Here is a 21,702-nt window from a genome sequence, read left to right as displayed (position 1 = left end):
TGCTATTTTTTTTGTGGGAAATTATTACTAGGAAGGAGTTGTGATGGTATGAGCAATCCTTGAGATAAAAGGGTAGGTGGAATAGAGAAAAACTGCATCAACAGGGAGGCCCGAATGATTTTGCTCCTGGCAGTGGTGATGTAGTATGTTGGGGTTGTTTTTGTTTGGTTTTGGTGTTCCTCAGTAAATATTGAGGGAGAATTTGGGTTAAAGGATTATTTCAGGTGAAAATGAGAACAGAGACAACTAGAGAAGGGTGTCAAATTTATGAATCATGTTTCTGCCCTCAGAGAGGATGACTGTGGGTGCAAGTTGTTCAGAAAGGGTGAAGAGGACAGAAGTGTTGAACAGTTTTGAAAAGTGTATACATTTCCATGAAGAGCAATAAACAGACAAAGGATGTTGTTTGTTTCAAAACTAGGTAATTTATTTATCCTGCACGTAGTTTAATTGCAGCAGCATAGACATCCAGGAAAGATCAGGTATAAAACCTGTCATTTAAAAACAAAAAAGTGACAGTGAGTGCCGAGCATTTTTTGGAGACTTTCTCATCTTCTTTAAGCGTTACAGAATAGAAAGAGCAATTACCATATAAACTGTTGCTGCATTTATACATACACAGCTCGTGAAAAAACAGTCCACACCTGCACATGGTTTGAGCAGTGTATGGAAGGTGAGTGCAAAAATGCAAGAATAAATTTATCCCAGGCTTCTGGACCTGTAGCAATGGAAATAAGTCTGATCCTCCTGAAATGGTCATAGGTTCAAGAAGGAGGGCTCTGACCCAAACTCCTCTGTGTATTAGCAGCTTCAGTGCTGTCACCTATTGTACGTGGAGACAGACCACCTCCATTTTCTGGTCTTAGTCACTGTCTAGTCCCACTCAGCTGTTCTGAATGTCTTGATATTATAATCTAATCATTTGTAGGTGTTGCTTCCTCTGTAAAAATAAATAAATAAATAAAAAAAATTAAGAAATTTAACTGAGGAGCAGAGAGTGATGGTTACTGTGGAGGAGAAGAGATTTTGCAGTGGCTGCTGGTCTGTATTTTCAGGTGTAAACTGTCAGGTTGCCTATAAGCTTTCTTTTTGTATTTTTTAAAAGTATAGTTCTTAAGGAGCTGTGGATTTCCTGTCATGCAAATTTACACTTGAAAAACGAAGTGATTTGAACTGAAATATTGAATGTCATTTAAATCTCTCTTTTTTTTAGGATAACTGGACAGCTCTTATTTCAGCAGCTAAAGAAGGACATGCAGCTATTGTAGCAGAGCTACTCAATTATAATGTCAATTTGGAGCATCGGGATCTGGTATGTGTTGTCTTAGTGTAAAAATAAGTCTCCGTGTTTTTAGTGAGAAGAACAATTCAGTGAGTTAGCAACTTTCAGTTCTGTAAAAATAGATCACTTTTTTTAATGCTATTCTCCAGTTGACTATTCAGTACCACTGAAATGGGAAAATACACTGTTAAATACTGTTTTCACAGTTGTGAAATAGTTGCTTCAGTGTTGAAGTCTGTTTTTTCCCTCTTAATTTGCTTTGGGAGGAAGCTGAACTGAAGAATAGTGTTTGTTTTCTTGTGTGTGTGTCTTTTTGTTTTTGCTTTTTCAGTATTTTCATAAAACACGTTACTCTTTCCCAAAAGATAGCTCTTTGTATTTACTTTTTCTCTGTACAACTGTGAGTATTGACACAGCAGTCCTTGTTCTCATTATACTGGGACTTGATTTCATTCATCTTGCCACATTTTTAATATGCAAGAGTGGACGCTATAGTCTAGTCCACTTAAAGAATTATAGAGATTGCTTATGTGTCTAATGAAGGTTAGATGCCTCTGAAGAGCTACAGATTTCTCTTTTGATTGAAGAGTGTGTTGGATACCTCCAAGAACTCATTTCATTCTGCCTAAATAGTAAACCACTGGGAGACTTCAGAGTGGGATTTCAATTGAAGGAAGCATTTGAAGTCTGTGGCGTGTTGTGATGTCAAACTTTTTCATGGCATTGTAGCATTGGTCATCTCTGCATGGCAAGCAGAACGTTTCTAGGCCTCTGTCAGTCTGAGAGGGATCTTTAACCCTCAAAGATCTATTGAAAAGATCTTTTGTGGAGAAATAAAACTCTGCTTACAGTTCAGAGGCATACTGTTTTTTTAAATTAGTTTTGGTTATCTGATCAGTCAGGTGCCATAGAATGTAAAACTTTTGTTTCCTTGCTTAAAAACTTAAATGAATGCACCATTAAAATTTGAAGTTAATTGCTCTCACTACTCCCTTGAGAGCACATATGACTTCCTTCTTTATCAAAGAGGTCTTTACATAGCTACTTCATGAAGGACACGTAGGTGTCTGTTAGACAAATCAAAAAGAAATCCATCAAAGTTAATTGACTTGGATTCTAGCTTTTTGTTTTAAGATAATGCTTTCTTTTTGGTTTGTCTAGTTACTGGATTTTTATGCGCTTGAAATTGTGCATTTACGGGGAGAACTCAGGAACATTTAGGATAAGATATTCTTCCAGGCTTTGCATATAGCAGGAAATCAGTACTTCCACACGTGGATTTATTAGGATTATAAGACTGTGTAGTCAGTCTTTGTTACATTTTGGACTTGCAAAACAGTCTTGAGACAACGTCAAATTAAGGAAAAGTCAATAATTAGGTTTCTAAAGAGTAGTTTCCAGTTAAGTTGTTTGTTTGAATTGTGCTTGCCAGGGAGGATGGACTGCACTGATGTGGGCATCCTATAAAGGCCGTACTGAAGTAGCGAAGCTCCTACTTGAAAAAGGAGCAAATCCAAACATCACAGGAATGGTAAGTGTTTTTTCTGGAAAAACAAACAAAACCCATGACCTCTCTTCCCTCTCCTGACAAAATGTTTAAAATCATGAATCCTATGCTAATCCTATGTTGACTAAACTTTTAGCATTTTTGGCAGTACTACACTAACCATTGTGTTTTATTCGTGCAAGTGGTTGCTTTAATTCTTTCATAGCCAGTGTTTTTTAATGAGAATAATTGAATGCATACCTCTTAGTAAGATTCAAATCAGCAAGAGAAGGTATAAGTACTGTATGTAGTGCTACTTCTATAGATAATGCCATTTTTCTGCATGTATGAGTTTATGGAGTAGCTAATGTATGTAGTTTAAAAACAATAATTTGTTTTGTTTCATAAGTCATCAAATGGGCTAGATCATATGACTGTGCCATGCTAAGATTTTGAGATTTTTTTTTAATTTTACAAGCCTTTCTGTAAAAATACACGCATTGTGACACTTGAGCAAGCAGAGGTGACAGTATAAGCAATTTGGTGTCAGAGGCAACATTGAACAACAAAAACCAGTAGTGACTTACCTTACCTATTGCAGATTAAATTTGCTTTGCATGTGGAAGTTCTGTATGCATGATACAATTAGTCTGCAGCCTTGATTACTAGGGGATAATGTGCACCTGTTGTGTTTCTCACTTAAATTACAAATGTATACTAAGGTAAGGGTATGAATTTTTACTCCTTGTTTAAGGAGTCACAGAATTGTTTCAAAGCAGCAGACCTTTTTGTAGCCATTATCTTGCCAAAGTACTAGGCAACAGTTACTGATACATGCCTAGTTTTAATTTTTTAATTTCCTTCTGTGGGTTTATCTTCTCTTGGAACATTTTTATCAATATTGGTCTTGAAAAAATAATTATGGCTTTTATTTCATATGGTTCTTTTTTTCTTCTAAGCAATACAGTGTCTATCCAATTATTTGGGCGGCAGGACGAGGCCACTCGGATATAGTACATCTTTTACTTCAGTATGGAGCTAAAGTGAACTGCTCTGATAAAGTAAGTTATGTTTATGTAATACTTAATTTCTTTAATGCTTAGTACAGTTACTGTAACAATGAGTTCTGTTATTAAGCGTGTCATATTCTAAAATGATTTTTAGTTAAAATATATCAAGTAGTTCCTGACTTTAAAACACCTGCTGTTATATCTTACTCATGAGATGAGAATTAGTGTATTAGATTGAGTCATTATACTTGCAAGAGGTTTTTCCTTAGTGTGGTTAAGATGTCCGTGAACATTTATTTCAGTGGACCATACTTCTGTTTTCTAAGCTGTTGAAAGCCTTGCTACATTAGGTTGCGTAGACAAGTAATTCTTACAGCTAGAATCTACGAAGGAAAAAAAAAAAAGGTTTTCAGGTGCATATGGTAACTTTTAAGACCAAATTTTATCTTTGTAGTAGTAACGCATTAAGGTATAGGACAAATGCTAAATTGTAGAAGATACTAAATAAAGAGGCGGTTATGGAAAAATGTTAATAATGTTTTTGCAGTATGGAACCACCCCACTGGTTTGGGCAGCTAGGAAAGGTCATCTGGAGTGTGTGAAATACTTGCTGCAAATGGGAGCTGATGTTGATCAAGAAGGAGCTGTAAGTAACTGCTCATTTTCCAGTGATAAAATGTGGATACATACATCTCTGTGTCTTGTTTTAATTTTGTAATATAAATAGCAAAAAAAGAAAAATAAATTCATGGAGCAAGATGAAATGTTGACGTTGGAATATGTTAGTTTCCAGCTAATTGCAAGCTACAAAGAAACACGAGGCATCTTTTGAAAATAATGGTGGCTGTTACACCTTTTCAGAAATTAAGATTTATTTAAGCTTTCAGCTGCATATTTTTCTTATCTTTAAATAAAACTTTTTTTTTTATTTATGTAAGATACTAGGTAAACTGAAAATGCTGATTCAAAACAAAATAAAGTAAACATAAGTGGAAAATTATGTAGGACAACTTCTGATATTCATCTATTTCCGAAGTTCTTTGAAAAAACCTCTTTTGAGTATTGGCAAATGCAGGTGCCCTGTTAATATTAAGTTCTTATACGGCAGGAAAGTGGCTGTACAGTGCACATGACATTCAGGAATTAAAATAAATTGATCACAGCTTTCCTGTTCACATTTAGAATATTCTGTTGTGGTATTAGTATCTTTTATTTTAATAGAAAGCATAGCAAGTGTACTTTAAAAGGTAAATCTGAAATAACAGTTAAAAATGTAACAACAGTGGGTGTTCTTTTGTTATTTAAACTGCTGATATACTGATGGTTTCTGTACTAACTGTACAACAAAATTGTTTTTTTTGTTGTTTAAAGAATTCTATGACTGCACTTATTGTAGCAGTGAAAGGTGGCTATACTGACTCAGTAAAAGAAATACTGAAAAGGAACCCAAATGTAAACTTAACAGATAAGGATGGAAATACAGCTTTGATGATTGCGTCAAAGGAGGGGCATACTGAAATTGTGCAGGATCTTCTTGATGCTGGAACTTATGTGAACATTCCTGATAGAGTGAGTACATTTTCTTGTTTTATTATTGTGGCTTTCGTATGTGTATAATAAATACTAGTATATGCAGGTTTGCAGATACACTTCTAACTTTTCTGCCACCTAGGGGCAGAAAACAACATTACACAACCAAAACAACAAACAACTGCAATTGTTTCAAGTGGCAAATGCTGTCATAAGAACCTGAAACAGAAAATCACTTTCTTCTCTTTTAAGAGTTCTTTTAAACTCTTTTTCTTGAATTGAAATGCCATATGGAAATTTACAATATTGTTGTATATTTGTTGGGTTTGTAACATAAGACTCATACTGAATTGACTTGCAGCTTTGGGGCATTTTTTGGTGTATTAATACATGTGGTAGTGCTGCTAAAATTGTAAATCAGTGGATGCCATAACAAATAATGTTTCATTCAGTGTCTACTTTCATCTTTTACCATTTAAACTTATTAGGAAACCTGCACGTAGAAAGGGATAATTCAACTCTGATTCAGATTAAGACACGTAATGGGAGCTGTTAAAGGTGCACTGTGTACCTCTGAGTGACCAGAGCATGAATCATTAGCTAGCCACACAGTGCTTTATTCAGTTGCTTTTGCAGAGGTACCTTGAACTGCCTGCCTTGATGCTCATTTTTATCTGAAGTGGCAGGGGCAGGCTGAGTCCTTCAGCCTAGGTTGTAAAAGGAGCTTAGACAGCTAAGCTTATGTGCCTCTGTTAAGATCAGTATATTTCAGGGCAGTTATAGGGTGGTTTAGAAGTGTTCCAAACCTAAGTCCAGTCCTAAACTGAATTCCTTGGGAGTTGCAGAGATGTGAGGAAGACCTCCTAATGTTTTCTGTGTAATTTTAAAAGGACTTGTGGATGCATTTTCCCATATTTCACATTGGCTTTGTGCATTTCTTAGATGGTTTCATGCCAAGCTGCAGTGTTGCATGTGACAAAAACTTTTTTCATTCTAACGACATAGAGTGTGTAAACAGGATAGCAGTATAATCTACACACACAATGCTCTTTAAGATGTGGATCTATCTATTGTTGGTGTTTGTTTTGCCCATTGATTTATATCTCCTCTCTTTGGGAGGATAGGGAGGGGAGTCCAAGAGTCCAGAATTGTTTCTTACATATACTTTTTTTTCTTTTTGCCAGAGTCTTAATTTGTCTTCTATATTCTGTAACACTTTTTGTTTTTTTTTTTTTTTTTTTTTTTTTTTTTTTTTTTTTTTTTTTTCTTCCAGAGTGGAGACACGGTACTGATTGGGGCTGTTAGAGGTGGTCATGTTGAAATTGTGAGGGCCCTGCTCCATAAGTATGCTGATATAGACATTAGAGGTCAGGTAAGTACAGCAGTGTAAACGTTAGCATAGTTCTTGAATGCAATGTGAATTTGGCTATCAAATAACTATATCATGTTTCTAAAAACAGTGCTTTAAAAACTTCCTCAAATTCTACTCTGTGGGGAACTCAGATTCCTGTCAAACATGAAAAACTGCAATGGAACGTGACATGTTCTATGGTATCTTTAAGCTGTAAGGTGTATGTAACTGTAATGATATGCTAAGCAGCATTTTCTTCAGTTATTCTATATATTGATTGAAAAGCAAAGAACGCTGAACTTATTTCACCAGTGCTTCTGAAGAGATATAAAATGGTGAAATGCATTAAATAAGCAATTTAATATTTTAATACTCACTATTTTTTAAATAGTGGTATTATGTTAATATATGATACCCCTTAGGTTATATCTGTTGTCAGTGGTGTTTAGCTAGTTCTGTCGCTATGCTTGGTTGGTTTTCTCTCTAATAAATTTGCTTGCACTGAATGGTATTGTCAGTGGATTTGCACTTTATTGCCAGATTTCCACACCAACTTCCACTGGTGTACCAGTTAGAGTTTCCCAAACCAGGTAGTGTTTCCCTTTGCCCTGAATTGTGCTAAAACTTGCTGATTTGTCTGCTGTTTTCAATATGATTGCATTTTATATGCAGGTTTTGAAATCAGTCCAATTAAATTTAAGTGCTACTAACATGTAATACTTTTTCAGGATAATAAAACTGCTTTATATTGGGCTGTTGAGAAAGGAAATGCTACGATGGTGAGGGACATCTTGCAATGCAACCCTGATACTGAAACATGTACAAAAGTAAGTATTAGAATTTAGAGGACGTGATTTGCTTTGTTTAACATCTGTTGTTTTCCCAGCTCCTACGTGATCTTAGCATCACATTACCAAATTCATTTTTTTTTGTCAAGTGTGAATACCTTGCATGCTGTTTTAGTTTTGTTTTTTAAAATAATTCTGTGTTGTGGAACAGAGGTGTTTCATTATGTTAATGTCCACTGTTGATAAACGTCTCTTCTTATTGAAACTTCATAAGAGGAAATCTTTTGGATACTTTACCTCAACAACACTGACACTAGCAATAGCAGAGCAGCTGCTACTGGAAAGTGAGGAAACAGGTTTCTGATATTACTACATTTGATTAAGATTGCTATTTCTTGCATTGTACAGGAATCCAAAAAACAGAGGGTGTAGTGTGTATAGCAGTGAATTAACTCTTCCATGCCTGAGTCTCTTTTCAAATATCTTTTATTATATCTGAATCCACTCTTTCTATCTTTGACACTTACTAACAGAAACTTATTTTGCACTTGCATTTTGTGCTGTGATTTAGATCAATCCATAATAGTTTCTGCGGTGCTCTTTTTAAGAACAGGTACGCTGAAGTGTTGTTACCCACATACAAACATACATAGCTAAAAAGTTCTCTTAAAAGCTTAGAATTTAATTTGTTACACTGTCACTGGTTTTTGCTTGGTTTTGAGTATACAGGAAAGGGCTTTTTTTGTTTGTTTGTTTGTTTTGGGGGGTGTATTTTTGCATTTCATTTTTAATTAGGCTGGCTTTTTCCTTTTAGGATGGAGAAACACCACTTATCAAGGCAACCAAGATGAGAAATATTGAAATAGTAGAGCTTCTTCTGGACAAAGGAGCTAAAGTCTCTGCTCTAGACAAGGTAAAGAATATTTGCACATTTACTTTAGAATGTTTAATCATTTTAGTTTAGCAACAAAATTTTATTGCGAGCTATCGAGATTAAAACATGAAGATCAACTTTGAAAAAGGTAGATGAGCATTCTTTTTTAAAGTATTATTTAGGAATGACACAGAACAAAGACTGAAGCTAACCCTGCTTATTGTTCCATTTATATGCTTATATGGCTTCAGTCATTGAACTGGTTAATGGCTTTTTTTTTTTGCTTGGATCAGATGCCTTTTTGTTGCTAGCACATGTTTTGATGCCAAAATTTAAACTTCGTTGTTCGTTGTTCAAGTATTTATGTACTTGATTAGAGGTAACTCATGCTTCATCAATACCAAAGTGTCTGTGCCTTACTTCTTGAGTTAATTGTTATATGGCAATAAGGGCTTAGTCTTCCCTGTGCTTAATAGTTGAAAAGATTAGAATACTTAAGTTTATTCCCATCATTAGTATTTTCATTTTTTTCTTTGTAATAGGATGCTTTCAGTCATATGGTCTCTTCTAACCTAGAAATTCTGTGATTCTGTGATATGGCAAGAAAAAATTACATGTTTTGAATGAGAATTTCAGATATGAAATAACAATTCTTAATATGCTCAAAAAAGAGTACAGAGATGGGTTATGTTAATTGTCACTCATATTTATTTTTGATTAATAGTCATTAAACTAAGCAATGCCAGGACCAACAATTGCTTTTGTCCCTCTTGTGCATTGCCTACTTTACTAAATCTCTTCAATGCATGAATGCTTATTTTTTTACTGTTGTAACCTCTTAGAACTATCATATACTGAAGGCAAATAAGTAATGCTTTTGAGTTGGTGTAATAAGGAAACTTTTACCAGAAAGCTTTTTAGAGATGTCTGAGCAGAAGTCTCTGAATTTTTGTCTAAATAAATACTACCGTTTCTGTGAACCTTATATTTTTTTATAAATGTTTAAGAAGATAGTGACTTAACTTTAGTGTGATAAGAGCCTATACCTTTCCACATTTTTTTTTAAACTTTTATAATGTCTGTTTGAGGGGAAAAAATGTTTGCTGTAAGTTTTTAATACTGTTGAGAGTTCCTTAAGATGCATTTCAAATAAATAATGCATCTGAAGGCATGTGGAACATATTTGCTGTGTGATGGGACTCAGGTCAGGTTGATGATTGGACTTGATAATCTTGAAGGTCTTTTCCAATGTAAGTGATATTGTGATTCTGTGATACGGTCTTTACATCTTATGAGTTCATGTTTGATATTACTACTTCTTCACTAAATTGCAGAAAGGAGATACTCCGCTGCATATTGCCATTCGGGGAAGAAGCCGTAAACTTGCTGAACTACTCTTACGAAATCCAAAAGATGGTAGATTGCTTTATAGACCCAACAAAGCAGGAGAAACTCCGTACAATATTGACTGTAGCCACCAGAAGAGTATTTTAACACAGATATTTGGTGCCAGTAAGTAAAAGTATTTATCTTTTCCTCAGATCTAAATTTATCCTGAAGAAAATTTGAGCTTTTTATTGGTGATCTGAATAATTTCCTGTTATTTTCAATCACGTGTGTATTGAGAATCCAGTTAATTCAATTCTGTATTGATAACTAGTAAGTTCATTTTTTAATGTTGTGATTAATGAGATCTTAAAAAAAAAAAAAAAAAAAAAAAAAGGCAGAAAAATATCATTCTGAAATCCATAAAAAGGTCAAATTCATTTTCTTTTTGAAATTTGCCTTTTGAGTTCGGATGCTGTGCAAATTCTGTTGATAGTTGTTTTTTTTTATTATTTAGATCTTGCTTATGTGAGAATGATTTCATTTTCTGTGACCTGGGATTTTGTTTGAGTCTTCTGTGGTAAAATGTAATAGTTTCGATTATGTAACATGTATAGGGATGATTAACATTCCTTGGAACAAAAATGTACCAATAATAACACAGTGTTAATAGCACTATAATAATATATGGGAGGAATATGTATACAAATACAGGTAAACCTATCATGATTTTGTGTGTGAAAATTGTTGTAGCGACAAGATTTCATAAAACAAAGCTCTGTAACGTAGTATTCCTGTTACAGGACACTTGTCTCCCACGGAATCTGATGGTGATATGCTGGGTTATGATCTGTACAGCAGTGCTTTGGCTGATATTCTCAGTGAACCGACCATGCAGCCACCGATCTGTGTAGGCTTGTATGCTCAGTGGGGAAGTGGAAAATCTTTCTTGCTCAAGAAATTGGAAGGTAAAAATTGATATAGCCTTATCTGTGTAGGTTCAAGTTCATCTATGGAAATCATCACATGGGAGTTGAGTTTCTTTTGCAACAGCTGTTGGTTCATGTAGTGCTGTATCTGTTTCTGTAATAAAACATACAAATTTTAGTATCAGAAAAATTCATCAGTTCATCTGTAGTTTGCCTTATTCAGTTGTAGCATGTTAAGACATTACAGAGGAGTTGCACAGTTTAGGCATTCTTGAACAAAGGATATTTTTCTGAGATACTTAATTCAAAATGCTTTCAATCATCTTGATGTTTCCTATTTTCTGTGATTTCTATGTTTTAAAAGCTTCCATATTAGTTAAAATGAAGTCTGTTCTTTTTGTTCACATCGTGTTCCATGTTGTAAGCAAAGTGCTGTATGCACTTTTCATTTTTGAGCATGATGTTTATTGTTAACTCCTATGTTTTGAGAACACTTCTTCAGCATTTTGTTCCTGCTCCTTATTCATCTGGATTGTGCATTTAGTATTTCTTATTCAATAGATCCTAAATAAGTTTCTTAAACAATTCCTGTTTGAGCAAACGTGCATCGACAAACAGGTGTTTTTACAATAGGATTAAATTTTACTGTTACATCCAATGATTTCAGGAATGATTTTTTTAGTGTTATGGCAGATTGCTTTTTCTTTGTGTCATAAAAATGTTTTAAACTTCTGAAGGAGAAAAAGGAAATATCTTTAGCAAGCATTTAAAAGTAGAAGATCTGTAGCAAACAGTGCAAGAATTATGTATTTAAGTGGTTCTAAATTTCTTGAGAACTTTAGAAGTTGAGAACTTCTGTTCTAAAATGATTTAACATTAATTCATCTTTGTCTTTTAGATGAAATGAAGACTTTTGCAGGACAGCAGATTGAACCTCTATTTCAGTTCTCCTGGCTTATTGTATTCCTCACACTTCTGCTGTGCGGAGGCTTGGGTTTATTGCTTGCTTTCACAGTGGATGCAAAGCTGGGAATAGCAGTGTCACTCAGCTTATTAGCAGTACTCTACATTTTCTTTAGTAAGTGTGTTTTATATGAAGTTCTGATGGCTTCTGATTAATATCTGTTTCTAGAATCCAGTATTATTTTGTAGACATGCTTTGTGTTTCAGAAAAAATATGAAGCGTTTTCATAGAAAATGAGACCTCTGCTCTTTTCTTGTGTTCTGCATGTAAATAAGAAGGCATTCTTGAGAACAAAAAACCTTTGTATATTAAGTTCACTGTGTTGCTCTTAGCTTTCTCATTTTTAGTAATAACTTACAGCTTCATTCAAATCCATGCCTTATCTGTGTAAGCTTTCTGATTCATTCAGTTGTGGATTTTGACTGACATATAAACGTTTTATTTCAGCTGTAATTTATTTTGGTGGCCGAAGGGAAGGTGAGAGCTGGAACTGGGCCTGGGTGCTAAGTGCAAGGTTGGCAAGACATATTGGATACTTAGAGTTGCTTCTCAAGCTCATGTTTGTGAACCCACCAGAGTTACCAGAGCAAACCACTAAAGCTTTACCCGTGAGGTTGGTTATTTCACTTATTTATTCTTGAATAATTCAGGTTCGCTCTGATACTTTTCAGACTGTACATTTTAACGTGCATTTATCTTCCTATGAAAAACTGCTAAGATTCCTGTTTGGAGAACAGTAGCCGTAGAAGTTTATGCAGTTAAATTCTTCAGTGTGAAATAGATGGCAATTATTTCAAGAAGAACTTCCTGCCAAAGTTACTGCTTTTTAGTTTGTTTTTTTGTTTTGTGACAAATTTGTAAAAGACAAAATAAGTAGTTAATATGGTAACTGATGGTCTGCTGATAACTGCTGTAAAGGCTTTTGTGGTGTTTTTCACCCCTGTAAGAAGCAGAGCATCAAGACTGTTCAGAGCTTCCTTATTACCGAAAAGCAAGAAAAATTTAGATCATGTGTTTTGTGGGGCTGTTTACTCCTATCATTTAGATATGATATTTTATGTGACTTGTTCTTCTGTATGTTTTTTGTTCCTCCATGAATATTTGGAGATACCTTAGAATGCAGTTTTAAAAATACTTTCCAATATGATTTGGGATCGTAAAGACATTCTTGTTGCTGTTTGGAGTGCCATTATTGATGCAGTTGATTCTACTTATCGAATAAATCAATTTTTGGAAGAGGAAGTGGGATGAAGAAGTTGATAACAGGAGAAGAAATAGGTTAAAAAATGAATAAATATGCAATTTCATGTAGAGATTTTTTGAAGTATTTTAGCTGTTTCCCCACTTCAGAAGAAAATACAAACCAAAATGGGAAAAAAACAAAACAAAACAACAACAACAAAAAACCTTTCAGTTGCAGATATGTAGAAGGATTTTTGCTTTGGTTGCCCCAAAATGCTTAAAGCGTTCCAAAGCATACAATGTGTATTTTTCTCTTTCAGATTTTTGTTTACGGACTACAATAGACTGTCCAGTGTAGGTGGAGAAACTTCATTGGCTGAGATGATTGCTACCCTCTCTGATGCATGTGAAAGGGAATTTGGTTTCTTAGCAACAAGGCTATTTCGAGTTTTCAAGACAGAAGATACACAAGGTTTTTATTACCTGAATGACATTTCTGATTATACCATTTGAATGCACTGTTACTATGGGTTCTGTTTCTCACGTTATAAGGACGTTTTAGAAACTGTTGTAGTCATGCAGAAATTCATACAGAAGGGGAAACTCTTCTTCTGTTGTTTTGCAGAGAAAAATGCCCTATTTTATTTGCTTACCCTGATTTTATTAATCCCAAAAGGGATCTCTTGTGAAATACAGTTATCATATGTGACAATTGGAATGTGCGTTTATATTGCATCCTCTTAGATGTGGCAGTGTTTTCTGTAGCAATTAAGTAGTTGTTTCTGAGTTAGCAGGACACAAAAGCATGCTTTTATCTAACATAAATTTCTGTTTATTCAGAGCTTTTTTAATCACTATTTATTATTGGAAATCATAAATGTTTTGAATGTATTGGCCCAAAATCATAAACGTTTATGTGTGTTACTAAGATGGGATGAAGTATTTCTACTTAATCCAAATGGAAGAAACTTTTGTGTACTGTTCTATCTGCAGATTACAAAAAAAAAAAACAAACATATACAGAGCAGCATATGATACTGTGAAGAAAGGAGAGTTCTTGAGTTTTCAGTTCATAGAAGGTGTATTTCTGCTGAGTTCGGCTTCAGTCAGTTATTCCTCATTTAGATTTGGTCTTGACCACATATTGAGAAATCTATGAGATGTGGTCTTCTCTCGCAAAATGAAACGTTTAGTTTCTCATGCCTGGAGGGTAGAAAAAAGCATTCTGTTTACTGAACACAACTTGTTCTTTGTTATTCGTTCTCAAATTCACTGTATGTTCTTTATGAATGCAGTATCTGGATTTTTTTCACTATTATTTCCATGTTAGACGTTCTGCAGTTTTTCTCTGGAACTTAATTGAAATAGCTTCTATGATGCTGTAATTTTTCCCAAAACAGGATTTGACTCAATGAATGGCACCATGGTGCTGGCTTCTTGTGATTATCTGCAGTAAATACCCTTTCCCATTCATCTGTAATCTTACCTTTGTCTTGTATTCCTTGACTCTGTTGCTTTCCTGTGCTCTTCCTAATTCTGTTTGATGATATTGCAACATCCTCTCCTTATCTCTAGATTTTCACAGGTTTCTTGTCCATAGAAGTTCATAGAAATTCCACATGGGTTTATTTGTTATTTTCTGCAGGTTTAACTTGTGTTCTGTCTCACTCACAGATAAACATATTCTATAGCCATTTCATTGATTTATAAGTCTCTAATCCATTTTTGTGTCTCTATTTAGAGAAGACTTGCATTAAAGATGTCTAGAAGTGAATGTAATTATAACTGAGCTGTTATTCTTCCCTTTTTTGCCCTTCACTCTTGTTGTGATGCATTTCTGTTGCTTTCCCCTGTGTTACAAACCAGTCTGTCATGTCAGCAGTGTGGAAGATTTTTCCAGCTTAAACCCTGGTCTAGAATATCATGCATGATTTGGTATTCTTTTACTGTAGCATTTTTTTCATTCCAGTTCAAATATTGTTTTATTTTTTTTTTAGCTTTAATCATTTTACATTAGATTGTTCTGTTATTCTGATAAGTGTTGAATTTCTCTGCTTGTAGAAATCCCATAGGCAGAAGCAGTTGCCTTGGTTAAAACAACCAGCCTTGTGCTTGGATCATTGCATTAGCTCTGCTAACCCTCTAACTGCAATATTTTGTCTCTTCCTCACCAGTCCTGTGGAAGCCAGGTTGTTTATACTCCAAGGCTCTTCTGATCTGTCTAATCCTTAACGTACTGCCATATTCTGTTGTTTGGGTGTGTGTTAACATGCAAGAAAAGGTAGCCCTGGGGCTACAATCTCAGATTGTATCTTGATAGTTTGAGTTAGTTCTCCAGTGGCACTATTATTATTAGATTTTCGAAGTATCATATTTCTATTTCAAACCAGGTAGTTACCACGCTGTTTGCCTAGAATTTGCTTACATAAATAAATGTTACTGAGAGATGTCATAAAAGGGGTGATTTCACCAATGTGAAATCTACTTAATAATGATAATTTATATCCAGTGTAGATTTCTTGAAGCAATGGAAATAAACTGAAGATTAAAGAAATAACTGCTTTATGATTTCCCATAATTTTGGCAAATTTAGGTGTGTTTTTTCATGTTTGTAAGTGGATAGTAATGCTGCAGTAATCTTTTGTGCAAATTGCTGTTTTATGAAAGGTATGCAAGTTAATATACGTTAAATTCAGCTGTAATGACATTTTACATTCATTTTAACAACAGTTTTTGTTTTTTTTTTCCCCCTAGGTAAAAAGAAATGGAAGAAAACATGCTGTCTCCCATCCTTTGTGATTTTCCTGTTCATATTGTCTTGTGTTGTTTCTGCAATTGCCCTGCTGGCAATTTTTAACGTAGAACCAACCAACATGACTGTGAACGTTATTCTTATAACAGTTACATGTGTTGTTGGTTTGGCTTTTATCTTGAATTGTCGCACGTGGTGGCAAGTGATGGATTCAGTTTTGAATTCTCAAAGAAAACGTCTTCATAATGCTGCCTCCAAGCTTCACAAGTTGAAAAGTGAGGGATTCATGAAGGTAAGCATATATATGAATTAACCATTAAAAGAAGTGAAACAAACCCCCAAACCTGTAGCCTTCTTAAGATGGGGTACCGTTAATTGCATCACGTCAAATTTCTCAATGTTAGAATGAGCCTTTTTTTAGGAAGGAACACTTCTGTTCCAATTGTTATTAAACTAAATGATCTAATGTTAGTGATCTTAGGTGATTTAACGTTCCCAGCTGAGTGGGCAAATTTGGATTATGTTTTCAGGAGGAAAGTATTATGAAAACAACTGTTGTAAATGATGGGTATTTAATAAAAGTTAACTTTTGATTTTAAAATTAGAAAGAATAACTTCTTAAATATTCTGAAGTTGAATAGGCTTGAAAAGCCCAGCCTAATTGGCTGGCTGGCTACAGGACCTCTGTACCAAGAAGGGAATGGTAGCACTGCAAGAACATTCATTCCAAAATGGGTCATCTATTTCAGGACAAATGCTAGAAAATAATATTGTTTTGCTGGGTTGCATCTAAACTGTATCCATCAGACTGTCATAAAATATCCTGCGTGCTCCTATTTGAAAATAAGTTTCAGTATCCTGATGGTTAACCCCATAGATCACAGATAAGGTATTGTATAACAATGTATTGTGTGAATCTTTGTGTAGCACAGATGATCACATCTGTGTACTGCTACTGTGCTTCCTGAGAATTGGGGATTTTCTTTTTGAATTGTATTCATCTTGCATTGCTTCAGACATCTAAAAGTTAGGCTTGCCCTTGGCAATTCAAGGAGAGAAATGGGCATTTCTGGAGAGTTACTCGTATAACATCTCTTTATCTTGAATGCACACATTAAAAAGCTAGGAGAGAATAGATAAAAGTGTCTAGCTGGTAGCTGCTAAAATAAAAGCAGATGAATTCCGTATTTGTTTCTGTATTAGGGCTAGTTGTTACATGTCTAACTTGATGTTCAAAACATTAGGGAAAAAGAGAAAAAAAAAACCACCTTAATATTATATATATTCTGAATAGGAGTGACTGAACCTGAGTGTAATAGTACAGTTAGCTTGGATGGAAGGCAGATAGAAGATTTTATTGATTTTATTGTACTTACTATACAAAGCAATTTGGGGGGGGGGTAGCTGAAACTACAAGTAATCTTTTGCTTACTCTGGAAAATTGATTTACGTTGCATAAATATTAGTTTAAATAAAAATGACATTTTAATTTATGGATAATCTGATAAGGTAGAATATGCTGTTCTGTACATTTCTGTGCAAATAAAAAAAGTTTGGAAGTTGTATTTTAGGACAATTGCACTTCTAGGGGGAGATCAGTATTTTTAAGCATTAATTTTTGTAATCTTACTGAAGTATTTTTGTGGCAATTAGCAATCTGCAAAAGGAATCGTATGCATTTTTATGAGATTCAAGTATTATAAGGATGATCTTTGCTTTTTCTTTTTTTTTTTTTTTTTCTTTTTAGGTTTTGAAATGTGAAGTAGAGCTAATGGCCAAAATGGCAAAAACTATTGACGGCTTCACTCAAAATCAGACAAGGCTTGTTGTAATTATTGATGGATTGGATGCTTGTGAACAGGACAAAGTCTTACAGATGCTCGATACTGTGAGTTAGACCACTATCTCTCTATTTATCTCTTCCATAGATATACTCAGGTGCAGCCAGCTATTATGTATTTTCTGCAGATGGAAAGCACATATATAGAGTTTGTGTTGTATTAGTCTTTTTTTTCCACACTTCTGTATGCTGGCACAGCTGTAACACTAAGAGCAAAGAGCAATGGCTTTCAGAAGTCGAAAATTAAATCGTAGTAGCACTAGACATGTTAATTTGTTAAATGTTTTGAAATCAACAGGTGTAAATTATTGAAAATTAATATCCCATTGAAACAAACTTACATTGTTTGGAGCGATTTGACATACTTTCAGTGTACTTCAGGTGAAAAATACTTAAATGCTAAATATTTGGGGGGGACGGAGGGGGCCTATGACATCCACCCCTAATATTTTCTTGGTAATGACTTCTACTTTAAGTACTTTTGCTAATGTGTTAAGGATGTTTATTTCTAATTCTGTACAAGTACCTAACGGTAGATGTCAGTTTTTCCAATATGAGATACCTGTCTGCATCCTTTGCCCTTTCAAGTTCATAACTCGGACAGAGTGAATATAAGATGTTGAGTCAGATGTTCAAATGACCCACAGTTACTAACAAGGCTTACTGTCTCCTTTCATACAGGTGCGAGTCTTGTTTTCAAAAGGCCCATTTATTGCTATTTTTGCGAGTGACCCACACATCATAATAAAGGCTATTAACCAGAATCTCAACAGTGTTCTACGGGATTCAAACATAAATGGACATGATTACATGCGAAACATAGTTCATTTGCCTGTTTTTCTAAATAGCCGAGGGCTCAGTAATGCGAAAAAGCTGATGGTAGCTTCAACAACCAATGGAGATGTTCCTTATACAGATAATGCAGGTAAAGTTACTCAGGAGGATGGTACGAAAGTTACAGAACCAGTGATAAAATCTGTTTTCTGGAACAAACTATTTACAAAATTGTTAGATCATTAACATTATTTCACACTTCAGTCAAATTTATGTGAATGGAGAAAATCCCTTTCTTCTCACCCCCAACAGGGTTGCATGAAGAAGTTGACAGAAGAGTTTCTCAGAATAGCCTTGGAGAGATGACCAAACTTGGTAGCAAAACTGCTCTCAATAGGCGGGTGAGAGATTTTATACTAAAATGTCTAATACTAGCAATACTTCTTTTTTTTTTTTTTTTTTTCTTCCCCTCTTTAATGTACTTACTGGTGTCAACTTTGAAGACTTATCAAACCATTCCTGTGAAATTACTAAGTGTGATCCATGTAGGAAAAGCATATTTTTAAATCAGTAGACTGATGCTGCCCCAAAGAGGATCTATATAGATATCACAGATATATATTTAGAAAGGTTTTAACTTTATTATCAAGTAAAATTTAGTTAATTTAGAGTACATAGAAGTTCTTGATACTGATTGGAATTCCTTTTTTCTGTAAGGATACTTACCGAAGACGCCAGATGCAACGTACCATTACCCGCCAAATGTCTTTTGATTTGACCAAGCTTTTGGTTACAGAGGATTGGTTCAGTGACATCAGTCCTCAGACCATGAGAAGATTACTAAATATAGTTTCAGTGACAGGTAAGTGTGGCCCATTTTTTTTTTTATTTTATTTTGTTGTGAAAGCCAGTATCAGCTTTTTATAAAGGATCAAATTTTGACTTTTTCGGTGTTCCAGGCTTTGTGTTCTGAATGTTTGATTAGGATGTAGACCCTTGTAGAAAATTTGCTTTGTTCACACTAGCGAAACAAATAATATTAATGATTTCTAAGATTAATTGGAAAATGTAAGGGATACACAGATCTATCAGGTGTATTGTGCTTAATACTTCAAAACGTTTTAATACTATTTAACTTGCATATTTAGTATATTAGGTTATGTTCATTAGATAGGATAGGATCCAAACAGGTAGGTTAATTCAGAAGAACATTTTGCCCCTGGTAAGCAAACTTCATAGCTCATAAAATTAAGTAGCATAATAATTGAGCAGACAGTAAACAGTTATTCTTCTACTTAGAGCTGAGTTTTGTGAAAGCACAGGTAGCACTCTCAAGATTTGAAATAGCTGAGAGAAAAAATGTTACATTTACTGCACATATGTTTGCCTTTGTTTTGTTCTTTTCTCTGTATCTAATCTTACATGCAATTGTAGCTGGCCCCTGAGATATCAGTGGTGTTCTAGGGTGAACTGCTGTACCTTTGAGCTCTTCTGTAACACTGAATCTAGTTACAGATTCCTATGCTTCATTTCAGAGGGGGTCTTGAAATACTATATTAATCCTACTGTCTCCAGCTCCTCTGCTGTAAAACTCTTACCTGGAATAAAATAGTTTACTTGGTTTTTATGCCATTTCAACTCTTTTAATCTGAGTACCTGGTCTTATGGTAAAGGACCTCACTAAATGATGAGTAGTATTGCACTATACAGCTGCAGAACAAAGTGAATAACAGTGTGTTTTGAAGGCAAAGAGCACTGCTCTATTCCTACATTAATCAAATTATCATAAGCTCTAGCGTATCTTGATGAAAATAGAATTTCTAAAAGTTCTTATTTCAGTATGCCTAATGAAATTTGATTGCTAGGAAGACTATGATCCAATTCTACCCTACCTACCTTGTATTAGCAATAAAAGATTATATTAAATGACCTGTCTTATTATAAAAACACTTAATGCTTAAATAATCTCTTAAATTTCTAATGAGAGCAGAATCATTTGAGGGAGAATTTCTGTAATAAAACTATAACAGGTGTGAAAATACTGCAGTTCTCTGCATGGCTATTAAGCATGGGTTCAACAGATTCAGCATTAAGTTCAACATCGGGTGATTGTAGCTGTATTGCCTGTGCTGGCTACAGGTCAGAAATCACTGTGTCACTACTGGATGGCACATAGCTGGAGCTGATAAACCCACTGCAGCTATTGCAGGTCTCATACAGGGTGTTTGCTTTACCAGTGTGTGCACAGAGTAATGATCCAAGCCAAACTTGAATTGATTCTCGCTGATTTATTTAGCTGCAGAAACCTGCTACAGCAATAACAGTGCTGCATCCAGTGCCCAATTTAAAATTGCATTGGAGAGAACAAAATTTCCTGATTGGTCTGATGTAGAATTGAGGTGATCATCTCAGTGGGAAGTATGACACAAAGACACGGTTGTATGTCTGTGAGCTGAGCTTCAGCTCTGTCCAACCAGCTTGTGTAACACAGAGTTGCTGGCTGTCTCTGAAGTTGCATTCCCAGTGTTTGCATTGTTCACAGAAATTGCCTTAATATCTCAATTATATTATTATACCTCAATTACATTATTATAATTGAGATATTAAGATAATAACATGATTGAGATATTGTCGTAATATCTCAATCATAATAATGTAATCTTAATATCTCAATTCATGCACAATTTCTCTGAAATATCCCTACAGTCAGGTTATAAAGAATTGAAGGTAACTGCTGTTCTAAAATAAGTAAACAAAACAAACAAACAAAAGAAAAACACAAAAAAAACCCTGTGGCTTGTTTTCTGTTCCATTAATTTAATGCTAATATAATTGATAAAAGAATGTTAATGGCTCGGGTTTTTTTCCTGTTGATTTTTATATCTAGTGATGATTTATATGTGAAAGCAGACCTTTCAAAAGGGAAAGTGGTTTAAAAAAACAAAAAACAAACAAACCTTCCTGTGTTTTTTCTTGCTTTCTTGTTGTATTAGGTCGCTTATTGAGAGCTAATCAGATCACGTTCAATTGGGATAGGCTGGCCAGTTGGATCAATCTCACAGAGCAGTGGCCTTACAGAACATCATGGCTCATACTGCATCTTGAAGAGACTGAAGGTGTTCCAGATCAGCTGACTTTGAAAACCATATATGAGAGGTAGGTGTTATTCTGATAATAGTATGCACTTTCAGTTATTAAAATCATTACTAATGATGATTGGAATAGCATGGCTTTCCAGCAGCTACCAAGTTGTAATCTAGAATTTGTACTTACACTCTTCTGTTAATATTGGCAACTTTTAAAATTACTTTTATTGCTATTTAATGCAACACGTAAGGATGTATGCTTTATATTAAAAGCAAAGACAAATATATTGGAGTTCTTTTACGGATAGCTGGCTGTGCTTCTATTTCATGATGCAATTTTCATCTTTACCATGGTCAGGACAGAAGTTTTTTTCTAGTTAGAAATCAGGATCTGAACTGAGCTCTACAACCTGCCTTCAATGGTAAAGATCTCTGGAGTTTCAGTGCTAAGCGTGCTTGAGGATATAGCAGTACCTTTTGCTGCAGCTAAGAAATATGAGGGTGAAACATGGCTTTCTTTCTTGGTTG

General features: G+C 34.7%; 1 protein-coding gene across 3 annotated transcripts in view; it reads left to right on the top strand.

Moving 5' to 3' along the window:
- The window catches only part of KIDINS220 (kinase D interacting substrate 220), a 71,200-nt gene that overhangs the window by 11,080 nt on the left and 38,418 nt on the right, over positions 1 to 21,702 (top strand). For all 3 annotated transcript variants that reach the window (XM_032185353.1, XM_032185352.1, XM_032185351.1), the window contains exons 4-22: positions 1,214 to 1,312; positions 2,715 to 2,813; positions 3,728 to 3,829; positions 4,326 to 4,424; positions 5,150 to 5,347; positions 6,582 to 6,680; positions 7,388 to 7,486; positions 8,262 to 8,360; positions 9,656 to 9,833; positions 10,451 to 10,615; positions 11,475 to 11,654; positions 11,988 to 12,153; positions 13,043 to 13,194; positions 15,477 to 15,766; positions 17,222 to 17,362; positions 17,996 to 18,239; positions 18,401 to 18,489; positions 18,806 to 18,950; positions 21,082 to 21,244. In XM_032185353.1, the coding sequence (XP_032041244.1) occupies positions 1,214 to 1,312; positions 2,715 to 2,813; positions 3,728 to 3,829; positions 4,326 to 4,424; positions 5,150 to 5,347; positions 6,582 to 6,680; positions 7,388 to 7,486; positions 8,262 to 8,360; positions 9,656 to 9,833; positions 10,451 to 10,615; positions 11,475 to 11,654; positions 11,988 to 12,153; positions 13,043 to 13,194; positions 15,477 to 15,766; positions 17,222 to 17,362; positions 17,996 to 18,239; positions 18,401 to 18,489; positions 18,806 to 18,950; positions 21,082 to 21,244 (2,807 nt within the window). The remainder of the gene's footprint in view (positions 1 to 1,213; positions 1,313 to 2,714; positions 2,814 to 3,727; positions 3,830 to 4,325; positions 4,425 to 5,149; positions 5,348 to 6,581; positions 6,681 to 7,387; positions 7,487 to 8,261; positions 8,361 to 9,655; positions 9,834 to 10,450; positions 10,616 to 11,474; positions 11,655 to 11,987; positions 12,154 to 13,042; positions 13,195 to 15,476; positions 15,767 to 17,221; positions 17,363 to 17,995; positions 18,240 to 18,400; positions 18,490 to 18,805; positions 18,951 to 21,081; positions 21,245 to 21,702) is intronic.

Source organism: Aythya fuligula, chromosome 3 (genome assembly GCF_009819795.1).
Source record: "Aythya fuligula isolate bAytFul2 chromosome 3, bAytFul2.pri, whole genome shotgun sequence".
In the NCBI taxonomy this organism is placed as follows: Eukaryota; Metazoa; Chordata; class Aves; order Anseriformes; family Anatidae; genus Aythya; species Aythya fuligula.
Note: the sequence above shows the minus strand (reverse complement) of the source record. Positions and strands in the feature narration are given on the sequence as shown.